At 46.2% G+C, this 22548-nt stretch overlaps 1 protein-coding gene across 1 annotated transcript; it reads right to left on the bottom strand.

Annotated features, from left to right (window-relative positions):
- Positions 1-408: 408 nt before the first annotated feature.
- efr3bb (EFR3 homolog Bb (S. cerevisiae)) lies at positions 409-21902 on the bottom strand. The gene is made up of 23 exons (XM_086061422.1): positions 21744-21902; positions 12810-12886; positions 12063-12190; positions 11215-11365; positions 8887-9008; positions 8219-8368; positions 6714-6848; positions 6267-6345; positions 5758-5893; positions 5522-5683; positions 5152-5263; positions 4475-4526; positions 4228-4400; positions 4079-4154; positions 3832-3993; positions 3598-3729; positions 3462-3529; positions 3265-3392; positions 2945-3036; positions 2816-2864; positions 1124-1230; positions 982-1031; positions 409-897 (listed from the first exon to the last, which is right to left on the bottom strand). Exons 1-23 carry the CDS (start codon positions 21829-21831, stop codon positions 792-794), a joined length of 2535 nt encoding a protein of 844 aa, XP_085917548.1. The 5' UTR covers positions 21832-21902; the 3' UTR covers positions 409-791.
- Between the last annotated feature and the right edge of the window lie 646 nt (positions 21903-22548).

The raw sequence follows: 22548 nt of genomic DNA, 5'->3' as shown, positions 1-22548 counted from the left end.
TGCTTGATTTATGGGCAGCTTATTGTTTGGCGATGGCTGGCAGTTGGCAAGACGCCAGCGCTCGAAGGCGCCAACCCACACGCACACGCGCTGACTCAGTCAACACGCTACGGCAACAAAACTCCACTTGGAGAAAAGTCGAGCCTGCTAATCATAATAAGAACATTTACAACTTGCACATGTATAACACATTTCAATTTAGCAGTTCAAATGTGACTTTTTATACATTACATACATACATACATACATATATATATATATATATATATATATATATATATATATATATATGTATATATATATATATATATATATATATATATATATATATATATATATATATATATATATATATATATACATACATACACACACACACACACGCACACGCCCGCCCACCCACCCGTGCATACCTCCTGACTGTACACGAGCGTCAAGATTTATATTCTTTCTCCATATGTACACATTTATACTTGACTTTGGATGATCTGTTGAAAGATATTATGATCCTACTGTTAAAAAGGAATGTTTGAATAATAACTAAGGGTAAAAGCGCGGCTGCATGGATGATGGAAATCACGATTGGCTAACCCATAAAAAAACAAATAAAACAGAAATCAGTGCAGAGGATGTAAAAGATTGTCCATGGCGAGTGAGAGCAAAAAGTGGCTTGTTATCAAAGTTTGGAGCTTGCAACATCTGCATGTTCACCCCCCCCCCTCTCCCCCCTCAACAAAAGCCGCGCTTGCGGTTTGCCCCCAAGGGGAGGATGAAAAGTTTGTTTCGTCAGCTCAATACACGCAAAGGTCGGGAAACTTCATCTCGTAGATGGGCACCGAACGAGACTGGCTCTGGCCGTACCCGGACGAGATGGTCCCGTACGGGCTGGGCGGGGGCCTGCCAACAAACGGGCCTCGTGTCATCGTCAAATGGAAAATGGCGGAGGCACGCACGCACGCACGAACGAACACTGCGGCTCACCTGATGGTAATCTCAAAGATCTGGTTGAGTTTACTCTGCAGCAGCGTGGCCTGAGCAAGACAAAAAGCGAGTGCGATGTGAGACAAACAGCAGGACGAGAGAGAAAGAGAAAAAAAAAGTCCAACAATGGTCTTTGTCGTACCCGAGCGCCGCAGTGGGCAGCAATCTCCTCAAACGGAGCTTTCTGGAACTTTTCCACCACTTGCCTCCTCCGCTCCCTCTCCTGCTCCTCCATGCCCACGCTGTCCACTAGGGGGAGACACAAACAAGACAACTTACAACAAAGGCCTCCGGAATAAATACGTCCGTCTGTCCGTCCGTCCGCAACACAAACGTTAGTTGGCACATCAATCGTGACTTTCGGCCTCGGAAAGGTTGCAGAATTGCAAAGGCACCGATTGGCTGCGGATTGGCCACCCAGGACGTGACACACTCGCGGCGACAACAATGTTTACATGTGGCAGTTGGCATTTCCGTGGACTTATTAGTCCCATGACAGCAAGACGTCACGTGATTCGTGCCATCTGGGCCCGGCCAAGTGTCAGCTCGCTCAACATTTCAATTGAGGCTTTCGTGAATTACGAGCACGACTCCCCAGATGGAACCTCATTTATTTTTGCTGTAGATTGAAAACAGATGTCTTGCACTTGAAAAGATCAACATTTCAACTTTCATTTGCAGGCCGATACATCAGGATCTAATACTCAACGTCGAAAGTATTTTGAGGTGAGCCACTTTAGGGTTGAAGAAGGGCTGGGCAATAATAAATGGAATGAATTTGATACATTGTCATTTTAAAAATCAAATTGTTGAAAATTTGCTACATCGTTAAATCTCATTTTGTCTTTTGGATTATTAAGTTGTTGTTGTTGTTCTTTTGTTCTGTTACATCAAAATATTTTTGTGAGTTACAATTTTGCACAAGTGGCAAAATGCTGAATGGGTGCTTTACAAGACATGTTTACAAATAGCAACTCCTTAATTGTGGCATTTAAGCACAAACTATCAATGCGAAGTTTATGTTCAAACGGATTTAGAATCAGCATACATTGTTGTTGTCTGAACATTGAAACCATGAAATGTTTTCTGAATGTATTAGATTGAAATCGATTAAAATCGTAATCGTCCTGAATGACTGCAAAAAATTATTATTATTGAGTTTGAATTTTTGGGCCATATCGCCCAGCCCGAGGTTGAAGTCGGGAGAGAGTGACTTCGACAGAATCAAAGTGTCTCGTCTGTGGCAAACTCGTGTGTCATTTTGAGAGTCGCTTCAAAGTTGTGCTTTCAGATCCAGATGTGGCGCAAATACCTGCTCATAAAAGTTACGACTTGTCTCGTATTCATCTCGGGATAGCAGACGCAACCCTGGTTTGGCTGACAAGCAGTTGAGGGTGTACCCCGCCTACTGTCCAAAGCCAGCTGGGATGGGCTCCAGCACCCCGCGACCCTTGCGAAGAATAAGCGCTTCAGGAAATGGACGGATGGATACCAGAAGCACGTGTTGGCAGTCCACAGCAAAAATCAAGCAACTGGCCTTTTTGGAGGGGAATTTGTTGAAGCTCAAGACAGAAGACACACGCAGGACGGCCTGGCCTGGTGGTCTCCGCAAATCTCTTCTCCGTGTCCGCGCCAGACAATGAGAATTCATGTCGAGGTCATGCAATAAACACTCGTGTTGACATGGAAGCCTTCAGATGCTCAGATGAACACTAAAGCTTCAACATGTCCAGCGACCCGCTCGTCAAATTGAAAAGCAATCGGCGGTGGTCTGCACATTCAGTCATTCTCATGTTTCTGTTTGGACGAAAGTCTGTGGAGCGAGCGGACATACCGATGGCGTTTTTCAACGTTTCGAAGGTGATCTCTTCAGCGGGAGTTCGCTGAAAACACAAAGGGTTGGCAGAAGGTGATGAGTGAGCACATCACTTTGCAATGCGTGAAAAGGACTTTTGGCAAGGACCTCCTCTTTCTCTGGACTGTTTCGGGACTCCACTTCAACTTGAAGCGAGATGGTCTCCCCGATGCTCTTCCTCTTTGACAGCCGGTCCTCATCTGGACAAACACGGCAAGATGACATTTGAGAGGAAAAGCAGACACACTTTGAGAAAACACATTTGAAATAAACAAATCATTTGCTTCTGACTTGCGCAGCACTTTGGAAACGCTTGTTTGTCAAATGTGCTATAGAAATAAAGTTAAAGATAAATGACGGGAAAATTGCGCCACCCGCTGAGGTCTAATTGACAGAACGGCCATACGATGAGCTGGGGACGTCCTTACCAGTATACTGGGGGACGTAAGGGGTGGCCAGTCGCTCCGTGTTGTAACCGCTGCCTCCGAGGACTTCCGTGATCTTGGACTGCAGGAACAGCACGTGGCCTTCCACCTTGTCAAGCGAGGAGGGCAGTCTAGGAAAGGGGAGGAGGGGAGAGGTGAGCCGACACGTCACCGGAGGCAAACATGTGGCACGCACGTACCTGGGCGCATCAATGAAAACGTCCTCGGGCAGCAGGTAAGGACTTTCTTTCTGTCGCACCTCGATCACCTGAGGACGAGCGGAGAGCGTGGAACAAGGAACCTTCGCCGCGGCGGCAGCGCAGACGGCAAACTGACCTCGTGTATGTGCTGGCAGAAGGCGGGCACGGTGGTCAGCTGGCAGATGAGGTTGAGGTAGGCGGCGGCCAGCGCGTGGACGGCGCAGCGGTTGTAAACGGCCAACGCGTCGTCCGTCGACACGGCCAGGTCCTGCGGCAAGAGAAACGTCGCATTTGTCATCTTTCCAAAGTGGCCTACGACACGCAACGCCGTGCGTGACCAAACGCGTCCTTCCTCGCATTCCATCCCCACCTGCAGGGCGAGCGCCAGACGAATGAGGTCGACGACCACTTCTTCGTTGGCCAGCTCGACGCTGAGAAGGCCGAGCAAGGCAAAGAGACTCTCGTAGTGCTGCCTGCCGCTGCTCTGCTCTTTGCAGCCCAAGTAGATGTGCCGGTACAGCTGCTGGCCGTGCTGGCGGAAGAAGGCACAAGGCCTTCAAGACCACACGCTCGCCATCGCTCGCCATCACTTCATCACTTCCACATTCGTCACACACCTTTTTCATGAACAGGTTGTCCTGTCTGGAGCACTTGTCCACTTTGAGCTTCAGCACCGAGATGTCGCTGATAATGCTGCAAAGGGAAAAGTCGAGTTCAGCGGTGGGTGGCCGAGCGCCGAGCGGGAGGAGCCCTGGCAGGTACGCACCTGATGTTGGAGAATTTGGGCCGGTTGTCATGCCTGTCGATGAGACTGAGGAGGATTTGGAGCACCAGCAGTCGAACCTCGGGCTCTTCGGTGAGGGAGAACGAGAGCAGAGGCTCCAGGAAGGAGCTCGGCAGGGCGGTGAGCATGTTGGTGGTCTGGAAACCTGCAGTCACCTGCACAAAAGCCAACAATGATTTCATTTGATGTCCTGACTAGTCATGTTGAGCGAGGACGCAGACTTGCTTACCTGGACCAATGACTTGAGTAACATAACCTGAATCATCCTGGTGCCCTCGGGCCTGACACAGGATGAAAACCATTAACGCAACAATTGTTAGGCCGCGGGAGATTTTCAATAACAATAACAATAATAATAATAATAATTGGAGGTGTCAAAATGAGTGCGTTCATTTTGAGATCATTTCAAGTTCCTTTAAAGGACTGACCCTGTACTGGGGGAATTCCGGTCGCACGTCCACGTCAAAAGTTTGCACTAATAAATGTAATAATAATGCAAATATTTGTGGAGACCGGGTTCTAGTTGCATTTTCCAATTTAAAAAATGTGCACAATTTCACAAGTTACTTACATGTTAAGGACGAAATAGCCCTTAATATGAAAAGCAAAATGCACTAAGCTGTCATCAACACAAATTAATATCACACTCATTTTTTACAGTACACATCTTTTACAATATATTGCAATTTTATGAATTCTGTATTACTAAAAGATGCAGCCCTTTTTCTATCAGTTGAACATTTTTCCCACGTTTACATTAAAAAGAGTGTGAAAAGAAAAATATGTTGTTGTGCGATTAATCATGAGTTAACTATTGAAGTCCTAAGATTATTGACGATAGAACTATTTTAAATTGCCCGACACCCCTAATAATAATCGGTGAAGTGCGGCGTTTTGAGGGAGTACCCAGAAGCCGAAGACGGTAGGAGCGGGTGAACCCCGGGAACGGGGATCTTGCCCATGATGAAGAGCATGACTTCGGACCGCTGGTAGGTCGGTAAAGTGTTGGCAAAGGAACCTGAGCGACACAGAAGATGAACATAAGACAAATTGAAATTGAAATGTAGTTTTCAGGGCAAACACATTTGCAGCAGTCTCCAAGGTGTTACTACATAAAAGTTTGACAAACACCATGTCCTGGGAGGCCCGAGTCGTGCAAGGTTTTGGATGTCGGAGCAGGGAAACATCCAAACCCTGCAGGACTCCGGCCCTCCGGGATCCAGTTTGCACACCACAAGTGCAGCATATGCAAATAAAGTACGAGTGGCACGCTCACCGATGGTTCTGATGACGGCTTCCTGCAGCTGCCTCTCCTCGTGAGCTTTGATGATCTTGGTGCCGATGTTGGCGCCGCCGTCATAGGAGCCGGTCAGCTCGTAGTCCACGCTAAGACGGAGTTGTCGCAGCAAAGTGTTGAACACCTCCAGCACAGTCGGGCCTGCAAGGCAAACACAAATGGCGTCAAAAAGCGGCCAGGTGCGCCCGGGCGCCGCGGCGATCTGGTCTTCGGACCTACGGAGCCGCTGGCCGCGATGGCGGCCGCCTCCAGCAAAACCTCAACAATGCCAGCTCGGACGGTGGCCGAATTCTTGCTGTTGGCGTCCAGATGGCCGAGAAGTTGCTGGATGACCAAGTGGGAATGCTGCGACTGAAATCAGCAAAAAAGACATCAATCCCACTGCTACGCATGTACAATGATCTAGTTAGGATCCCTGTGGAACACCCACACTAGCACACATTTTACAAACATCTCAATTCATTAGTTAAATGATTCCTCACAACGTCAGAGGCAACTATGTGGATATCACACAAAGATTTGTATTTTGTAGATAAAAGCAATTAAAGGCATGACAATCCTGTGCAGGTCAAAACTGGTGGCAGAAATGTGAATGCATTTCTTCAATGACATCATCAACATCCTTGTAGCTGGTTACGCAACCTTTCAACATGAATCGATACGTATTGAAGTGGTGCCTAATCACACGGTTCCAATTCCAAAATGGCGTCTATGTGGCACTTACCTGAATGGAGTACATGATGATTTTAAAGCAACGCACGGCGAAGGTCTTTCCCTGCCACAGCGAGTGATTGTCCAGGTGCCTTCAGGGACACACATGTGAAGAATTGCACGTTTTAGTCATGACTTATTGACTCCAATTAGAATAACATCACCGTTGTCACAATGACACAAACGGCAAAAAAAAACAAAAAAAATGTTCTGCACAATCCATCAAACATCATCAAGGTCGCTCAGCAGGGGGGAGGCAAAAATCACCTCAGACAAAAACAAGGACAGTGATGGATGGGGGGGGGAAAAAGAGAAAAAAAAATCAAGCTGCTCTATCACAGCAAAAAAGATGAGCGGAAGCGAATGAGGAGGAAATCCAAGCTTAAGGACACGAAGCAGCGATTGAAACATGAATTGGAAAAATAACATCCGTCAGTCGTGTTTGTTGTCGACATCTTACATGAGCACGGGTGTGACCGCGTTCTTAATGTTGCCATAGGCGGCTCGGCCCAGCAGCTCGCGGAAGCAGCGTTCCGTCAGCTCCACCGGGCTCTCTTTCTCCTTGTCCGACGCCTGCAGCGGGGACGGCGACCGACTGGTGAGGAGGAGAGGGGGGTCAAGGGTGCAGAAGGAGGTTTGAGGGAGGAAGAGAAAAACTGCATTAGTTTGATGAACAAACATTCCCACACGGGTTCCACAGTTCAACTTGAACCTCAACGCGCATACGATTGGAGGAAAAGAAAAACAATGCATTCAATGCCACTTTTTTCACGAAGTATTTACGCGAGTGATACTTGATCATGTCGGTACGTCTTGCAGTTTAGATTTCATTTTAATCAAATGTAAAAAGAAAAAGAAAAAGATCATTAAAATCAAGAGCCCGTTTCAAAGCAAGGCTTTTATTGTTTGGAATGTCGGCATACTAGCCTGATTAGCTTCAATTTAGCAACGTTTAAATGCGACTTGCCTGAAGAGTTCCAAAATGAAGACATTTGTGAATGTGGAAGGGATTACTTTATTCCAAATGGAATTCAATGAGAAATGTCAACGGCCGCCATGTTTGTGCAAGAGGGTGTTATTATCCGCAGTTGGTCCACTGCTGATTACATTATTCATCGTAAGCCTGCCACTGTCATCTCGCCTGCTGCGTGAGGACTCGCAACCTCGCGGCGGTTTCGCTACTCGCCTCTCTAATGACTTACATAGCATAAGCGCAAACATGTTCGAGTGTTCGTACACCACAAACCGGAACGATAACACAAAGAAATTGTCTTTTAAGCGTTTTGTTGACGTGTCCACCGGTCTGCACGTGCGCATGGCGATTAACAGGAAACGAGCAGCATCTGTGAGCCCGCAGTAATGTCATGACACAATGTTGCGATTTGTGCCAGTCACTTGCTAAAACTCCCTGTGAAGGAAAATTGAGGAGGTGCAACGGGAGGCGACCTCACGCGGGCTACAAGATGAAAGGAGCAAGCCGCGCGTTTCGCCATCGTTATGATTTTTGTCCGACTCTGACGTTATTCTACATTCAATGCAATATTTCTGCTCAAAGTCAGTGTGCCGAGTGACGCGTGATGGCTGATCGTCTTGCTGGGACAATTGTGGCAACAGCAACAACAAAAATAAGAGACTTATCTGCAGTATTTTTTTTCCCGCAGAGCAGACAGAATATTGTTATACGCGCTTTTTGTATTTGGGTTCAAATTTCAATTGTTTCGAGGTTTAGACCTACTTGATATCAATGTTAGATTTGGTGGCCCTTCTATGGTGTGTTAGCATTAAGCTAGCAGACTTTCTTCAAGCAAAGTTATGTGCTTTGGTTAAATAACATGTAACGTAATTCATTTTTTGTTTGCCATTTTTGAGGGAAAAAAACATTCTATGAAAAAAAAACATTAAATATTTTTGTTTTTGTTTTTGTTTTTAAAACAAAGCCCATGAGCACATTTATCCAAACGGAACCTCTCTGCGCGCTCGCTACTCTGCAAGTTGAAGAGCAGAGACGGGACGATCTTGTCCATGTGCTGAGGATCCCAAATGTTGGCTTGAAGCTCGTCGTTCACGGTCTTCCTCACGACGCCCTGAAGACCCTTGATGCCCGCCATCCGGATCCTGGGAACGAGCAAATACGACCGTTTGGAAGGGAATCCATAAAAGCCCGCCACACATTGCCAAAAAGAAGCCACAGTAGTCAAACAAAAGTTGAAAACATTTCCAGATGTGTGATGTCAACAATTGTGTCTCTCAGGCATCATCAAAGGATTTACACAGTTTCCGTTTACATCTCCATACTCCGTTAAGAAAGTTAAACAATCATAACTAAAATATCAGCTGACCACGTCCAAGTCAGGCGTCTATCTTCAAGGTTGAGCTTGTTTATTTATATTATACAGTAGCCAATGCTGTATGACAGTCAAGAATGTTACTTAAATCCTTACCTGACCAATTCATTCACAAATTTGTCACATATTACTCATCTTAAGTGCGCCCCCACCCAAAAAAAATCATGAAAACTCAAATGACAACGACATAATTTGCACGTTTACAGCAAATGGCTTCAAACATGGAGAACGTATTTCGGAATAAATGTCTGAATGATGTGAAGTTGCCAAGTGAGCGTGTCCACTGACTTGGTGCGGATGTCGGGGTCCTCGTAACCCGAGTGGCACATCTCGCTGAAGCGCGACACAAAGAAGTCATAACTTCGGTGGTAGGAGGGCGTGTCTTCCTCGATGTTGGCAAACTTCACAAACTGAAGGAGACCAACAAGTTGATTAGACGACCGGCCGCCATTTATACACTTTATAAACGATGTTGCTTTCATGTGATCAAAACCATCTTCCACTTCGCGGTGAATTACCGTGAAAACCTCGTCACATCAAATTTGATCAGGAGTGAAAAGCACTCTCATTAAAACATTTCTGACATTTAGCATCACATCCAATTCATAAGCTGTAAAGTGGAGGCTAATTGCAGTCCATATCAATAACAGATTTCCCATAAATATCAAATGTATGTTTGCACTCATTCTCAAGGGGAAATGGAAATAAGCCCACGGCTTTATTGACGTTTTATACCTTTGGCAGCAGTTGTGTCGTTGTATGTCTGTAAACATGCTTTGTTGTTATTAACACTTTTACTGCCAAACGTTCTTCAAAAACAACAACTGATTTCCAGCATTTTCAATCATATTTCAAGGCGAACACAATATTGTGTGCTATGACTACATAAACATGGTGGATTCCATTCTTTCAATAGGGAAAAAATAAGTATGATTCTACCTTATTCTGTTCTTTAGTAATCACTATTTGAATAGAGATCATTTGAGTGACGCCAAGCGAAAATGGAAAAAATAAGGAGAGAAGAAGCTTTTTGCGAAAAGAGAAACAGTGACTTTGACACGAATATCTTTTTGATTAATGACACTGTGAATACGATTTAATGTGACAAACGCTCTGATTATTCACGTCATCCTTGAAAACGTTCTCTTTCCTTAGTTTTCATGTACAGTAATTTGATACACGGGAGCCCATTGAAAAAAGATACAATGCTGCCATCTGCTGGGCGTAGTTAGTGGGTGTGTCCCCCCCCCAGCCCATTCACAAATCAGAGCTGCACAAGACGTTGCGCTGCACATTAAGGGGGGAAAAAAACGTAGTTGACGTCAATTGACGTTATTGGCGGTACTCGTTGGCTGTTTCCTTAATGTCAATTAACGTCTCTGGCGGGAAAAGAGTTAATCAATCAATCAATTCAGCAAGGCCAGTGCTGTCGCTACTCTCAATCACGGCAGCCGTTACTCACTCTTGACTCAAAAGTAGCAGTCGAGTCGTAGGATCGCATTTCATCTCAGCGTACATGGCCTTTATACGTGTTTATGGAATGAACTGCACAGGAATATAGTCAAATAAAAAACACGGTTAAGTCCTGTGGTGATAAACGCTCCAACACGCACGCACCTTTCAGCTCTGCCTGCTGAACGTCTGCTTCCCATCGGCGACTTAAAGCGCGCGTTAAGCATTCAAACAAGTAGCACACAATATTTCAATTTGATTTTGGGGCCCCATGTTGAAGGTTGTGGCAAGCCTTGAACATGGGCTCGCGTTTCTTAATCTGGTTTGGAAGTGCAAAGCACTGACCAAAAGTAATTGGACACGACTGTCTTGAATACTTCCAATGAGTCTGATTATTTTCTTGCATGACTTGACCTTTTCAAATTGCGCCAAAGGAAAAAAGCTCAAAAGATCAAATCCCTTGCTGCTGTCTGAAATGAGGTCGAGTGAGGCAAACTGACAGCTTGAAGATTTTGGCTACAATTTCAAATTCTTCAAGCTTTGAAGGTGCACCACTTTTGCTTCAAATGTTACGGCAAAATGAATATCCTGGCCAGGTGACGTGCGCACGTCGTTATCGCCGCCTTCGGACGTCTGCCAGGAAGACCATAATGGAGATGGCGGCGCGTCTCGTCGAACCGCCGTCGCACTCCGCGGCTAACCTCGTTTTCCTCTCAGCGTCGAGCTGCTTATGTCACCGGATGACTCTGCACTCTCAATATGACTTTGATCAAACGTCCTCTAAAATCAGCAGTCCCCGACCACCACTGGTATGCAGCACATTCGGTACCAGGCTGCACACACAAACTGGACCCAAAATGGATCCTCAGAGTGTGAAAGAGGTTTTGTGCTTGAAATGCATCAACTTGGTCATGTGATATCAATGTGAGCCCGCAAGCTATCAAAAAGGAGTAAAGGCTTTTCCATTTAGTTTCTGCATTGTGCACCCGAGAGGGACCGCTTTGGACCGACACCATGTGGTTCCAGTCGTACTCCATTTTGCAAGCTTCGCAAATATACTGCAACTGCATTCGGTATTTTGTTGGGGGCTGCCGCTCAAAATCAGACACGCTAAACGAGTGTCTTTTACTGTAACAAGTGTTGAAAAAGGTATCAGCGACTGACCGAGTTGGTTCCCAGGATCTGCAGACTGGGTTTGTCGGACTCCAGCAGCTTGCGGACCATCTTGAGGAAACTCTCCACAAACAGGTTGATGCTCTGGCAGTGGCAGGCCATCAACAGCTGGTCCAGCGCTTCCATGGCGATGCACACGTAACTGGAAGACCAGACACACGACACACGACACACGACACGGGGCGCTATCAAAATGAGCCAACGCTTTTGCTTGTCTTTGGATTTGAGATCAGCTTGGCAGCGGGACATAAAGATTAGCGGGCGAACATCGGCTTGTTACAGCCATTATGAGGGTGACAAATGACAAAAGGCTGACGAGGTAGTAGAAAGTGTGTGCCGCGTTTAGAGCTGGGTCGTTATTGCCGTTAACCGGTCGCAGGGCTGAAGGGATTTTTGGTCGTCCGACATTGCTGCTAACTTGATCAAATCCCACTTGATTGGATTGTGTATAAAAGGCCATTTCTGGGGATCTCAGCATAAAAGAGTCGTGGCTAACAGGATTCAAAGTTGTCCAAGCGTTGACATGCTGCAGAAATGGAGCAGCTTCCGTCCCGACTGTTTTCAACAGGTTTGTGAATAATGATGAAACTTAGCTATATTCTAATGCTAATTGCTGCAAAAGGGAAACACTTTTTTTTCTGATGAAAGAAGAGACTCTAATCTTTCTTTTGGTAGCTTCCATGTTTTTCTGGCAATAGAACACAATATTCTGCGGGCCTCCCAAAATCAGCCCAAATCCAGTCAAACAGTCGGGAGCGAAGGGGATTGCTTCAGTGAAAAGAGGCTGCGAGTGAATACGTTAATATTGAGGGATGTGGAAAACAGTTGGCGGTGCTCACCCATATCTGTGGCGCGCCACGTCCCTGGACAAGCGCTCAGACAGGTACGCCCCGATACGGTCCAACTTCTCGGGCGCTGACAGGGCGTAAAATGTCAGCTTCTCCATGTTGGCCTTCACCAGACCATCCTAGGGGAAGAAAACAAATCAAAAGAGGCAAAAAAAAGAAGAAGAAGAAGGAGGTACTTTTTCCGCCACTTCCATGACCTACTTCCTTTGCATGCCAGTACAGTCATACGCATGACTCTGATCTCATTTACAAAGAGGATATTTTAGGAACCAAAGTGGTGACTTAATTTAGAATAAATATTGTGACAGGAATCTTGTTTGTTCCACTTCCCGAGTGGATGGCTTAAAAGCTAAACTTGTGGACGAGTACGAAATTCAGCCGTGAAAGCCACGGAAATGAGGCAAATTCCCCGTTGGATGGTGTTGGCTGCAGATCTGACGAGGAAAGTGGGCGAGTGCCCAACTCGCAGAAACTTTTCAAGCTGTAACAAATCAGAGCCTTTTCTGCACAACTTAATTCTGTGTTTACAATTAAAGACAAGGTCTGCGTTTTGTGTCAACTTCTGACGAGAGCAATCATGGTTACACGTTGACCTTGACTTTCGATACAGCACAGCTGTTCTGTGGGCTTCTACAGTCATTTGAATTAGGAAAGATGCTTTGAGATCAGAGTATATAAAATTGTATCTCAAGGCACCGATGCCACTATAAAGAATCAATGGCCATGTAAGGCGCTCACCTCCGGGTCTTCGGGGAAGATGTTGTCCACCAGCCTCTTGTAGCGAGGCCGGAGAGCCCCGCAACAACCGCACACCCCTGAAGGCAGCACAGACAAACATGTCACGAGAATTCCAAATCCTGAATTGAAAAAAACACTGGCATTCCATTTCAAACATTTGCAATTTGCTTGTCGCGATATTCAGCAGGCAGAACGCACATGACAAGGAAATTGCAGGTGCAATGATTCATCCAATCAAAGGAATTCATAATCCATTCATTGTTTCGGGACGGCTTGTTCAATTGAAAATGATCCAACTCGGAATTTTTGCCTCTCAACAGTAAATACTTGCAGATTTTTTTAATAGCTTATCTTTGTGTTGATTCCAAAATTGACATTTGCAAACATTTGCTTTTACTTTGGAAAACAATGATCAACATTTTTGCATGTTTTCGTCATAAATTTATGTTTGTGCATTTTCATTGTACTGTTATTATGAACAAAGGGATGCAAATTAAAACGTTTTTTTTTTTTTTTTTTTTTTTATCAATCTGATCCATCGATCAATTGGCAAAGGAGTCATCCATAATGGTTAGTTGCAGGCAGCCCTAATTGGGTCCTAATGTTCAAGCACACGTTTCCTCTTCAGTGTCATGATGAGAACAAGCATTGCAGCATTCCTCTGCTTTTTTTGGGCTGTTAAATTTGGGAGTCACCGATTGCTGTATTTTGGTTGGTTGAAGGACTCCTGCAGTGATGACTCATGAGGGGCTTCCAGAGGAAGAGAGAATAGACAGCAAAAGAATCCAAGATGAATGATGGGAGCCGTTAAGGAAGTGTTGTTGCACCTGCTTCCCGACAAACACGTTTGAGCGGGCCGGGCGGGTCACTGAAAGGCCAACAGCCACTTCAAAGGCCTTCCTGACCGCTTGGACGCCATCTCAGCTCTTTTCCTTCCTTTCATCACAACTTGGCGTCTCTCAATGTGAACGCGACACTGAGGACGCATTTAAGAAGATTATCAGAGAGTTGCCAGCGGCCCATCGAAACAATCAATACCTCGTCACTCTGGACACGCACAAACTCGCCCATGAGCACTGAAATGTATTAAAAGTCTTGACAAAGCGCTCGGGCCAAAAGAGGCCAACAAAGAGGAGGAGGCCTGACCGAACGTCAAAAGTATTATCCATATGATGGATTATTTAACAAAAGTCATAAATTGTTTCCACGGAAGCTGGAGTCGTACAATCTGGGCATTTCATCCCATCTTTGGGGGAAATACAACTCTCGAGGAACAATGAAAGAAGTTCTGGCAGCTCAGTAAACATAAGTACGTGTTCAAATGTGTGCTGCCAAGTTACATCATCGCAAATTGTGAGTAGAAGGTTCAAAACATGCTAAAAACAGGTTCCGCGATCATGCGTCCTATCCCTCACTAACTTTTGAAAGTATGACATTGGGATGAATGAGGTAACTTTGATTATTTGTTGCCATTTGAGGCAGAAAATAGAAAAGATGACGAGTGACCAACAGTAATACTTCTCGAAGGAGCGTGCGGGTGGTGGTATGCATGGTGATCAGAGAGCAAAGATGCCAATGAGGACTTTCCAGATAAACACTGAACAGTCAATGTTTCAGCGTGAGCGAAGGCAGGGCCGATCTGGAAGGAAGGTCAGACTGATGTATAGCAAGCACTGAAGGCCATCTAATGCGGCCAACGTCTGAGGATACTCACAGCGGGAAAACTAAATTACTTACACCCAATGAAACACAAAATCGCGATCATCTCTTTCCTAATTCCACGGCGGTTCGTAGCACTGTATGTACTGTTGACTTTCTTTGGGCCCATGGCGAAGAAAAATGTCGTGGAAAAATCTAAATGCCCTCACGAGTATGAAGCACCTCCGGGAGTATTCACGATCTGACTGGAAATGAGCAGTGCATCGTCTCAACTACCGCAACGTGAGCATTCGGCTCCGCTCGGCTCCGCTCGGCTCCGCTCGGGTCCGCTCGGGTCCGCTCGGCTACCCGTTTTCAAGGTACGTTCGGTTTAGCTTGCTTTGCTTGGGTGTTCGAACTCCAAAAATGAGTTCAAACTCAGAGGCATTTTTTTACTCAGGTTTTTTGGTTGAAGCCCGATTTGTACGAGTTCCGAGACGTTCAAACTCCGAGGTTCCACTGTATAGATTTGTGCAAGACAAAAATCAATAGTTCCTAAGACAAACAGTCCCTGGATGGACACCACTGCGGGCACAATGACCTTGAAGAGTCGTCGTGTCTTGAGAGAGTCAAAGAATTTGAAGGCGGGGACATGCGCGCGCTTATCAAAGTTGCAGTCAAGTCGACAAGAGGAGGCCGCGGCGCCGCGTCTATTCATAGAGACGCTCTTCCTTGCCCCAATGTTGGCATGCCATCAATTCAGGACTGGAATACGCAGGTCGAGGTCCAACGGAATCCCTTACCGAGTAAGGGATCAAAAATATGAAGAGCTGGATGGAGCGTGCGATGGGGCCGAGGGCCCGGTTTGTGACGCAATGAATGAGTGGCAGTTAAAAGCTTGCGATTGCACCTTCTGTGACCAGCATCAATCTGCTCCTTTGCTGACTGAGCACTCGTGAAAAAGAGATTTGTGGGTGAGCGTTTTTGAGGCAACGCAGAAATAGTCGCCAGCCCACAAGCAGTGAAATGCGAGCAGCAGAGCGCTCGCAATATCAATCAAATGCACTTGACACATTTCCTGCAATCATACTTTGGTCGTCAAGTCATGTGGCATTAGTCAACATTTTCCTAATTGAATGACATTCGGCTTTCATGTTTTTGTTGTGCATTTGAGCAAGCATCCATCCATTGTCTGAAGCGCATGTCATCATTTCGACCGCAGACGATGGACCACAGCAGCTAACGTTGGACGAGCCACGACCGATCGCACAGCAATTTTGAGCCTCCACGCATGTTTGTGTGGGATTGTGTGAGAAAGTTGACCGACCCCAGAGAAAACTCACGCAAGCGCTGGGAGAACATTCAAACGAGGGCTGAACAAGTCATCAAAGTCGTTTGTCCACTTGGAAAGTGTGCAATTGAGGTTGGGGGCGGAGGGGACTTCATTGGTCCTTCATTGGTGCCGGTAGGTAGGTAGGTAGGCCTTATTCATGGATATTCTTTATATACTGTACTATCCATCTATGTGGAAGTCCGCCGGGGTCGACAAAGACCAGAGAAAGAGAAAAAGAGTTAAGAAGTATCGTTGTGCCGCCTGCGGCTTCGAAGATGGGAACGAAGCCCAAACTCGGAAGCGCACCTTCGTCCGCAAGTGGGGCAGAGGATGCCAATACCGGGATAAAGTTGGCTCTCCAAGCGCTCGTGCCTGTGTTGGCGGCGGTCCTCACTGGCACGTGTGCGGTCACGTTCAAAGGTGTTGATGGCATGGCGACAGGTGGAACGCCACAGCTCTCGGTCAGTGGCAGTGGCCTCCAGCTGAGAAGGTTGGATGCTACATTTCTTCAGGACAGCATGGAGATGGTCCTTGAATCGCTTCTTCTGTCCACCTTGCGAGCGTGGACCAGACGAAAGTTCGCCGTAGACAATCTGACGAGGGAGGCGGTATTCCGGCATGCGGATAACGCGGCCAACGTAGCGAAGTTGCCGTTGCACCACGAGCGCTTCGATAGTCCGGAGGCCAGCTCTCTGCAGTCTCTGCAGTCTCTGGACGTGTGGTACGGGGTCCTTGCAGGTGATGCCGAGGACTCGCTGCAGAGATCTGATGTGGAATGCCTCAAGTTTACAAACATCAGCTCTGTACAGGGTCCAGGACTCGCTGCCATAAAGCAGGGCGGAGATGCAGACGGCAGAGTACACTGCGACTATTGAAGTGATAAAGCCACAGATTCGTTGACATTATTGTTGCTATAAGACTTATGGACTACTTACGATTTCTGTTTATCTCACACTTGATTGGTCGAATTTTGGTCACATTTTGTCCATGACTTACTTCAAAGCGTGCAAGTCAAAGTGTTAGCAACTCAAATTGAAGTAGATAAATAAATGGTCTTGTTTGCTTCATTTGCTTTAGCATGAGCCGAGCCTATAAAAGCAAAACATCAACCTGGTGGTGTTTATTGCGATGCAGACGGATTTATTTATTGCTCAGCCCTACAATGCAAAACCCACGCAAGGACTGCGGAGACCAGAGGTGAGGTTCGAACCCACACGTGTGAACTGGTGGGCCACTGAGATGTCCTAACATGATTTCCAGGAGAGAAAAATTGATCGGCAAGGTGACAAATTGCAGGTCTGTTAGCATCTCAGAATATTGAGTTGCTATAGGCACTGATGGAAGACGGAGTAAAGAGGAGGAGGGTCCGAAAAACACATCTGGTATGCCCACAGGCAGGTTAAGTTTGTGCATGGTGGGATTTATCAAGGCGGATTAGTGCGGATGGAGCTCAGCAAACAAACACTAAGTGGGTGCATACAGTCAATCAAGTGTTTTAATGGCAGTGGTGGAAAAACACACACGAGAAAGAGGAGGGGTCACGACATTCGCCCACCCAGCGGGAGGAAGTGACAACACTTTCCATGTTTGGAGGCGACATGCAAACACCAACAAGGAGACCTTTGTCACATCTGCAACCTGATTGGGCACACAACACCAGTGCAAGTGTGTGTGTGTGTGTGTGTGTGTGTGTGTGTGTGTGTGTGTGTGTGTGTGTGTGTGTGTGTGTGTGTGTGTGTGTGTGTGTGTGTGTGTGTGTGTGTGTGTGTGACTGACGGGGGTCCCGCCCCCTGCTTGTGCACAGCAAGGAAGCAGCCAATCACGTGGTTATTTATATCTCCCTAATAGAGGCCCGGCCACATGAACAGATTACTGCATCACAAGGTCCATTTGTATTTGATGTAAGATTAACATCCTCCCATCAGGATAAAAGAAGGAGCAGAATGACAATCCTCTGCTCAAGTCACGTCAGGGTGAAAATTTAAATCCAAGACATTAACTGACAAACCAAACTCAACGTAATATTTGGGATGGCATCAAAAATCTAACTTTTTCAATATGTGAAATAGTTTGACTGGGAAGCTAAGCAAAGAAGGAAAGTAGTACATGAATTCCATTTCCAGTGAAGTTCATCTGCATGCCTTCCCTTTGCTACGACAAAAGGCAACACACACAGGATGACTAATGAAAGGCTGGAGGAGGAGGATGAAGATGATGATGAGGGTGCGATGGCAGGAAGTGGCGGGCGAAGCTCAACCGAGCTGAGGATGAAAAGCGACTTCCTGTGGGCGTGCGTCCATGCGATCCAGAAGAACACGCCTTGATCACGTGACGCGAGCCATGATCTGCCCACAGCACGATTGAAACGAGCCGCGCGGGCTGCTTCGTCGCGCGCGTTTCACAGCCCGGGATTTCATATCGCATTCACACTTTATCAGTCACAATCCATCAGAAAGGAGGTTGGGAACGAAACATTTCCAAAGGACGCAGAAGTAAACTGCGTCCTACCACCTTTTTCTTGAGAACACGGCAGAACAAGAAATGTCTGATAATTAACAAATACACGAAGCATCCACGGGCGCACGTTTCATCATTCCAGTGTTTGTCGGGACAATCATGAGTCCGCCCTTCCGCAAACAGCCACAAGACACCGATCATTGACATTCCCCAAGAAAAGGAGGTTGTCATTGCGAACAGATGTCACAAGATGGCGACATAAAGCATTGAAAAACCACAAGTGATCATGTGACATGAACACAAACGCGAAACCTAAAGTTTATTTGTGCAATTATTGGACACAAACTTAACTTCCCACGAGGCTCGTCAATAGCATGAGCTAAATAACAAGCGAGCACAAACTCAAGTGACATCGCACGCTAGTCTTGTACGCGACATAATAAGCGTTAGTGAATACAGCGAAAGTCGCATCGGTGAAAGATACTTTTCGCTTTTAGGACTAAAAAAAACATGAGTGAGCTAAGGAAACATACAACAGCAAGATTCCACTAGATGGCGCCAAAGTTTTATTCCTTCCGCCTGAGCACAAAAACAACAAACGGACGACAAGTTCAGCAAATAATACTTGTAAAAGCTAGCGTTCCCGAAAATGGATTCATTTGCACATTTGTGAATGCCAAACCACGAATAAGTGGGCCGGGCGGCTCACTGCATTTTCATAGCATGTTGTCACGCTATCGTTTGATATCCGATCAATTCGCAAATACCTTCTCTTTCCGTATGTCTTCAAACGGGGAGTAGTTTGACGTTATTTTATCAAGAATAGCATCTAACAGATATTTAGATAAGACGAAGGTTGAGAGGAAATATGCAAATTGTGTGTGGGAAAGATGTTTTGTGACGTGGACATGTCTCAAGTTATTCACAAACTGCACAAGATGGTTCCAATCGACCGATTCAGCAGATCAACTCGTCACTTTGACGACAATCAGTAGCGTGGAAATGTGACTTTGAACTTTCCATTTTCATCGGCAGCTCGCGGTTTGGCCTTGCAACATTTGTTCACTTGACATGACATCCCAAGGGGGCGTTTGTTTTGAAATTGAGAAGAAGTTGGACGTGACGGAGCGCATCGGGACCGCGATGTTTTCGCCGCGTGGGGAACTTTTCAAAGGAGGCGGAATGAAATATTGAGGTCGCCAAGATGCGCCAGCCAAGAAACCCGACACGCCGTCAAAGGGGCCGAATAGATATAAGGCAACATTTTCTCCTTGGCTGCAGCAGCCCACGCTTGCTCGACACAAGTGGACACAAACAAAAGCCAAAAGCTCAATTCCACATCGTTAGCCGATGTAGACATCTCCAAAGCGGGAGTCTGCTCGATCAAGATGCCGTCCTTGTGGGCGCCGGCGGTCCAATGACGCAAAAGTCACGCACGCGTGTGCAAGGAATGCGGACAATCCGCCAAAAGCGTCCGGCGGGCTTCCAATGGCTGACGTTTGCCACAATTGACCAAACCACGGCTTGTTCTTACCGTACATCGAGCGTGACGCTGGAGAGCCGTCGTCCGCCTGCCGCCTGCCGCCTGCCGCCGCTCGGGTTTGCTTTCAGCAGGTTCACTCACTCGCACGCGTGCGCGATCGCACTTACGCACACGCGCTGCTGTGCCAACACACGCACACACATGCACACTTGGGGATTAATGGCTGCCTGCATGCACGTGTGCTTGGAGCTAAAAGGCATGAGAACGCGCACGCACGCTGATTGGTGCAGAGGCTGCATCCATGCCATGAATTATACGCGCACACACACAGAAAAGGGGGGCTGGTATTCGACGTCACAAAGAAGCACGCCGGGATGACCTTGGATTTTCCTGTTTGTCTTCAGCAAAAAAATTATAATTCCATGCATGTGCACGCTCAATGCATCATGCACTTTGCAGATGGGGGGTAGCGAGGGCTGAAATTAGGATAGCGCGTCGGAATTCCGAACGCCCACGCAATCTCCTTGCTTCACGACTACACCTCCCCCCCACCACAACTACTTCCCACTATTATCACCCCCCCCCCCCCCCCCGCAATACTCCTGGCTTTACTTTCACTACCCAAAACATGTTTGCAGTTTAGCCAAACGTGGGGGGAAAAAAAAGTGTCCTCAAATTCAGATATTCATTAATCGATTTGCAATTTCTTGTCCGCCTCAATATTGCAATTGCAATTTCATTCGCATTTTTTTTCAAGGCGCTCTTCCAATGTATGATTTACCAAACACAAGCAATATGAGAATCTGTGTTACAATAAACAGAGTGAGATTGATTATGAATAAATGTTTTGTCTTCCGAGTCATATTTCTGAATCAAATGCGATGACATCCACCACATGTGTCCGCTGAGCTCAGCATCTGCAACCTCAATCAAATCCACCTGTGCCACAACTTAGACCTGCTTTCGTCCGGTCTAATGTCTCATCTACTTTCTTTCACCTGCCTGTCTGTCTGTTGTCACCTGCGCCAGGGGCAGGTAAGAGAAAAGGCCCTTGGCAGTCTGCCAAATTCCCCAAACGTGCTCAACGAGACTTGCCTCAGCAGCAAAATGAAGATATGGCACTTTTTACGCCGTCGACCAAAATACAGCCACAAAATTCTAACAAACAAGTGTGGCGTAAACGTATGTCAGTCAGTCAGTCGGATTACAACCAAAATGCAAACTCATTTATGGCTTGATCACTTTGTGAAACAGTGTAAACATGTGGACTGCACTTAACTTATGTGGACCTTATATCAACAAATGTAGAAATAAAATATAGGTTGTAAAAAATCAACCCTACCGACTGACTGACCCAAATTGCAGAGACTTTGCATTTGAAAAATTGCATTCTATGACATTACAACGTTGATATGAAGTCCATGAATTGTTCAGTCCTTGTTTTTGTCGCATGTTAAAACGCTGATCAAGTGCAAACAACTGAAGGTAGCACAAGAGAAAATGCATACGGCGCTTCTTTTCGTGGTTGTGATTATCTCCTCAACTTGACTGACTAAGACTTGTATAAGCCTGGGGGGTTGGATTGCAATACTATGCGTTACACTCAATCTTTTTGCAGTGTATCAAATGTTCAAAAGTAGAGTTACGTGCCTTCAATGGGGGCAGCTGGAGGAGATGCGGTGTGATTACAAAATGGAACCAAAACCATGTTTTTCTTGCAATTTCAATAAGAAAAGTTGATTTGAGATAGACATGATTTGGCAGGTGTGCTCCCAGAATAAAACGGACTCATAGTAGTAATGGTGGCTAGTTTGACTTTTTTTCTTTTCTTTTGATTTTCCCCAGCGAGGCATCCAGTGACGAGCTGTGACAAGCATGCTGTCAAATCGACAGGCGGTGGCAATTTGAAGAAATCGACTACGTTGCCATTTGAACATGAAAATCGTGAAGATGCAAGAATGCAGGAAGCAGATGTAGAAGGCCACACACACACGCACACGCACACGCACACACACACACTTACCCTTGCCAACACGATGGTCGAGAAGCGTGCGACAGTCCAGTGCCAGCCTCTGAGAGGCCGGCCCGTCCACGGGCACGGGCAAGGGCATGACAGCCAAAGAAACCTGCTCCAGATAATGCAAGAAAGCTCACGGCCGCGCCAACGTCTTCAAAGTCATTAATATTTAGCACATAGGCAGGTCGGCCGTATTAACGAGAGAGATTAGCCACGAGTCCGACAGCCTTGCGCTCTCTGTGCCAACGCTTTCCTCTGCGTCTCATTGATCAACATCTCACTGACACACAATGGACCTCTCTATCCGCTCCAAGAGTCACTCTGGACCAGGCAGAGACAAAAGACCCACGGACAACTCAAAGCATGGAGTCACTGGGTTTGGCATTCAAAAGAGAAGTTGTACTCACAACATACTGATAATCAATTACAACTGTAAACCCTTTCAATATTTCTAATCGCAGGCTTTTTTCCAACATCTAAAACTTCAGTCCGCCTCTGGCTCTGAAAGCTTTGACATCATGGAAACGGTTACAATGTGAAAAGGAGTTGACACTGCACCAGAAACAGTCCAAAGTTGCTCCTTAAACCATCAGAGAAGATCAATGACAAAAGTTATTTCGTGTGGTAAATATGTCGGGAAATTTGCGGGGTTTTCAAATGGTAAATACAGTTTGTAATCACGCAGGTTGTTTTCAGAGATACTCCAACATTATGTGACCAACAATTTCACTTTTGCCAGGCCTGTGTTTGTTTTGATGGTTTGAATGTAAACTGGGTGACTTGATTACATAGTTCAAGAGAAGAAGAAGAA

The sequence above is a fragment of the Leptonotus elevatus genome, chromosome 18 (assembly GCF_054856555.1).
Source record: "Leptonotus elevatus isolate MCC_2025b chromosome 18, RoL_Lele_1.0, whole genome shotgun sequence".
In the NCBI taxonomy this organism is placed as follows: Eukaryota; Metazoa; Chordata; class Actinopteri; order Syngnathiformes; family Syngnathidae; genus Leptonotus; species Leptonotus elevatus.
Note: the sequence above shows the minus strand (reverse complement) of the source record. Positions and strands in the feature narration are given on the sequence as shown.

Bases quoted from the DNA above. Each gene is read 5' to 3' on its own strand.
- efr3bb (XM_086061422.1), bottom strand. From the start codon at position 21,831: ATGCCCTTGCCCGTGCCCGTGGACGGGCCGGCCTCTCAGAGGCTGGCA. The intron at 5,684-5,757 runs GTCCGAAGACCA...TTTGCCTTGCAG, and splicing joins CGCGGCCAGCGGCTCCGTAG to GCCCGACTGTGCTGGAGGTG. The intron at 898-981 runs GTGAGCCGCAGT...GTTTGTTGGCAG, and splicing joins ATCTTTGAGATTACCATCAG to GCCCCCGCCCAGCCCGTACG.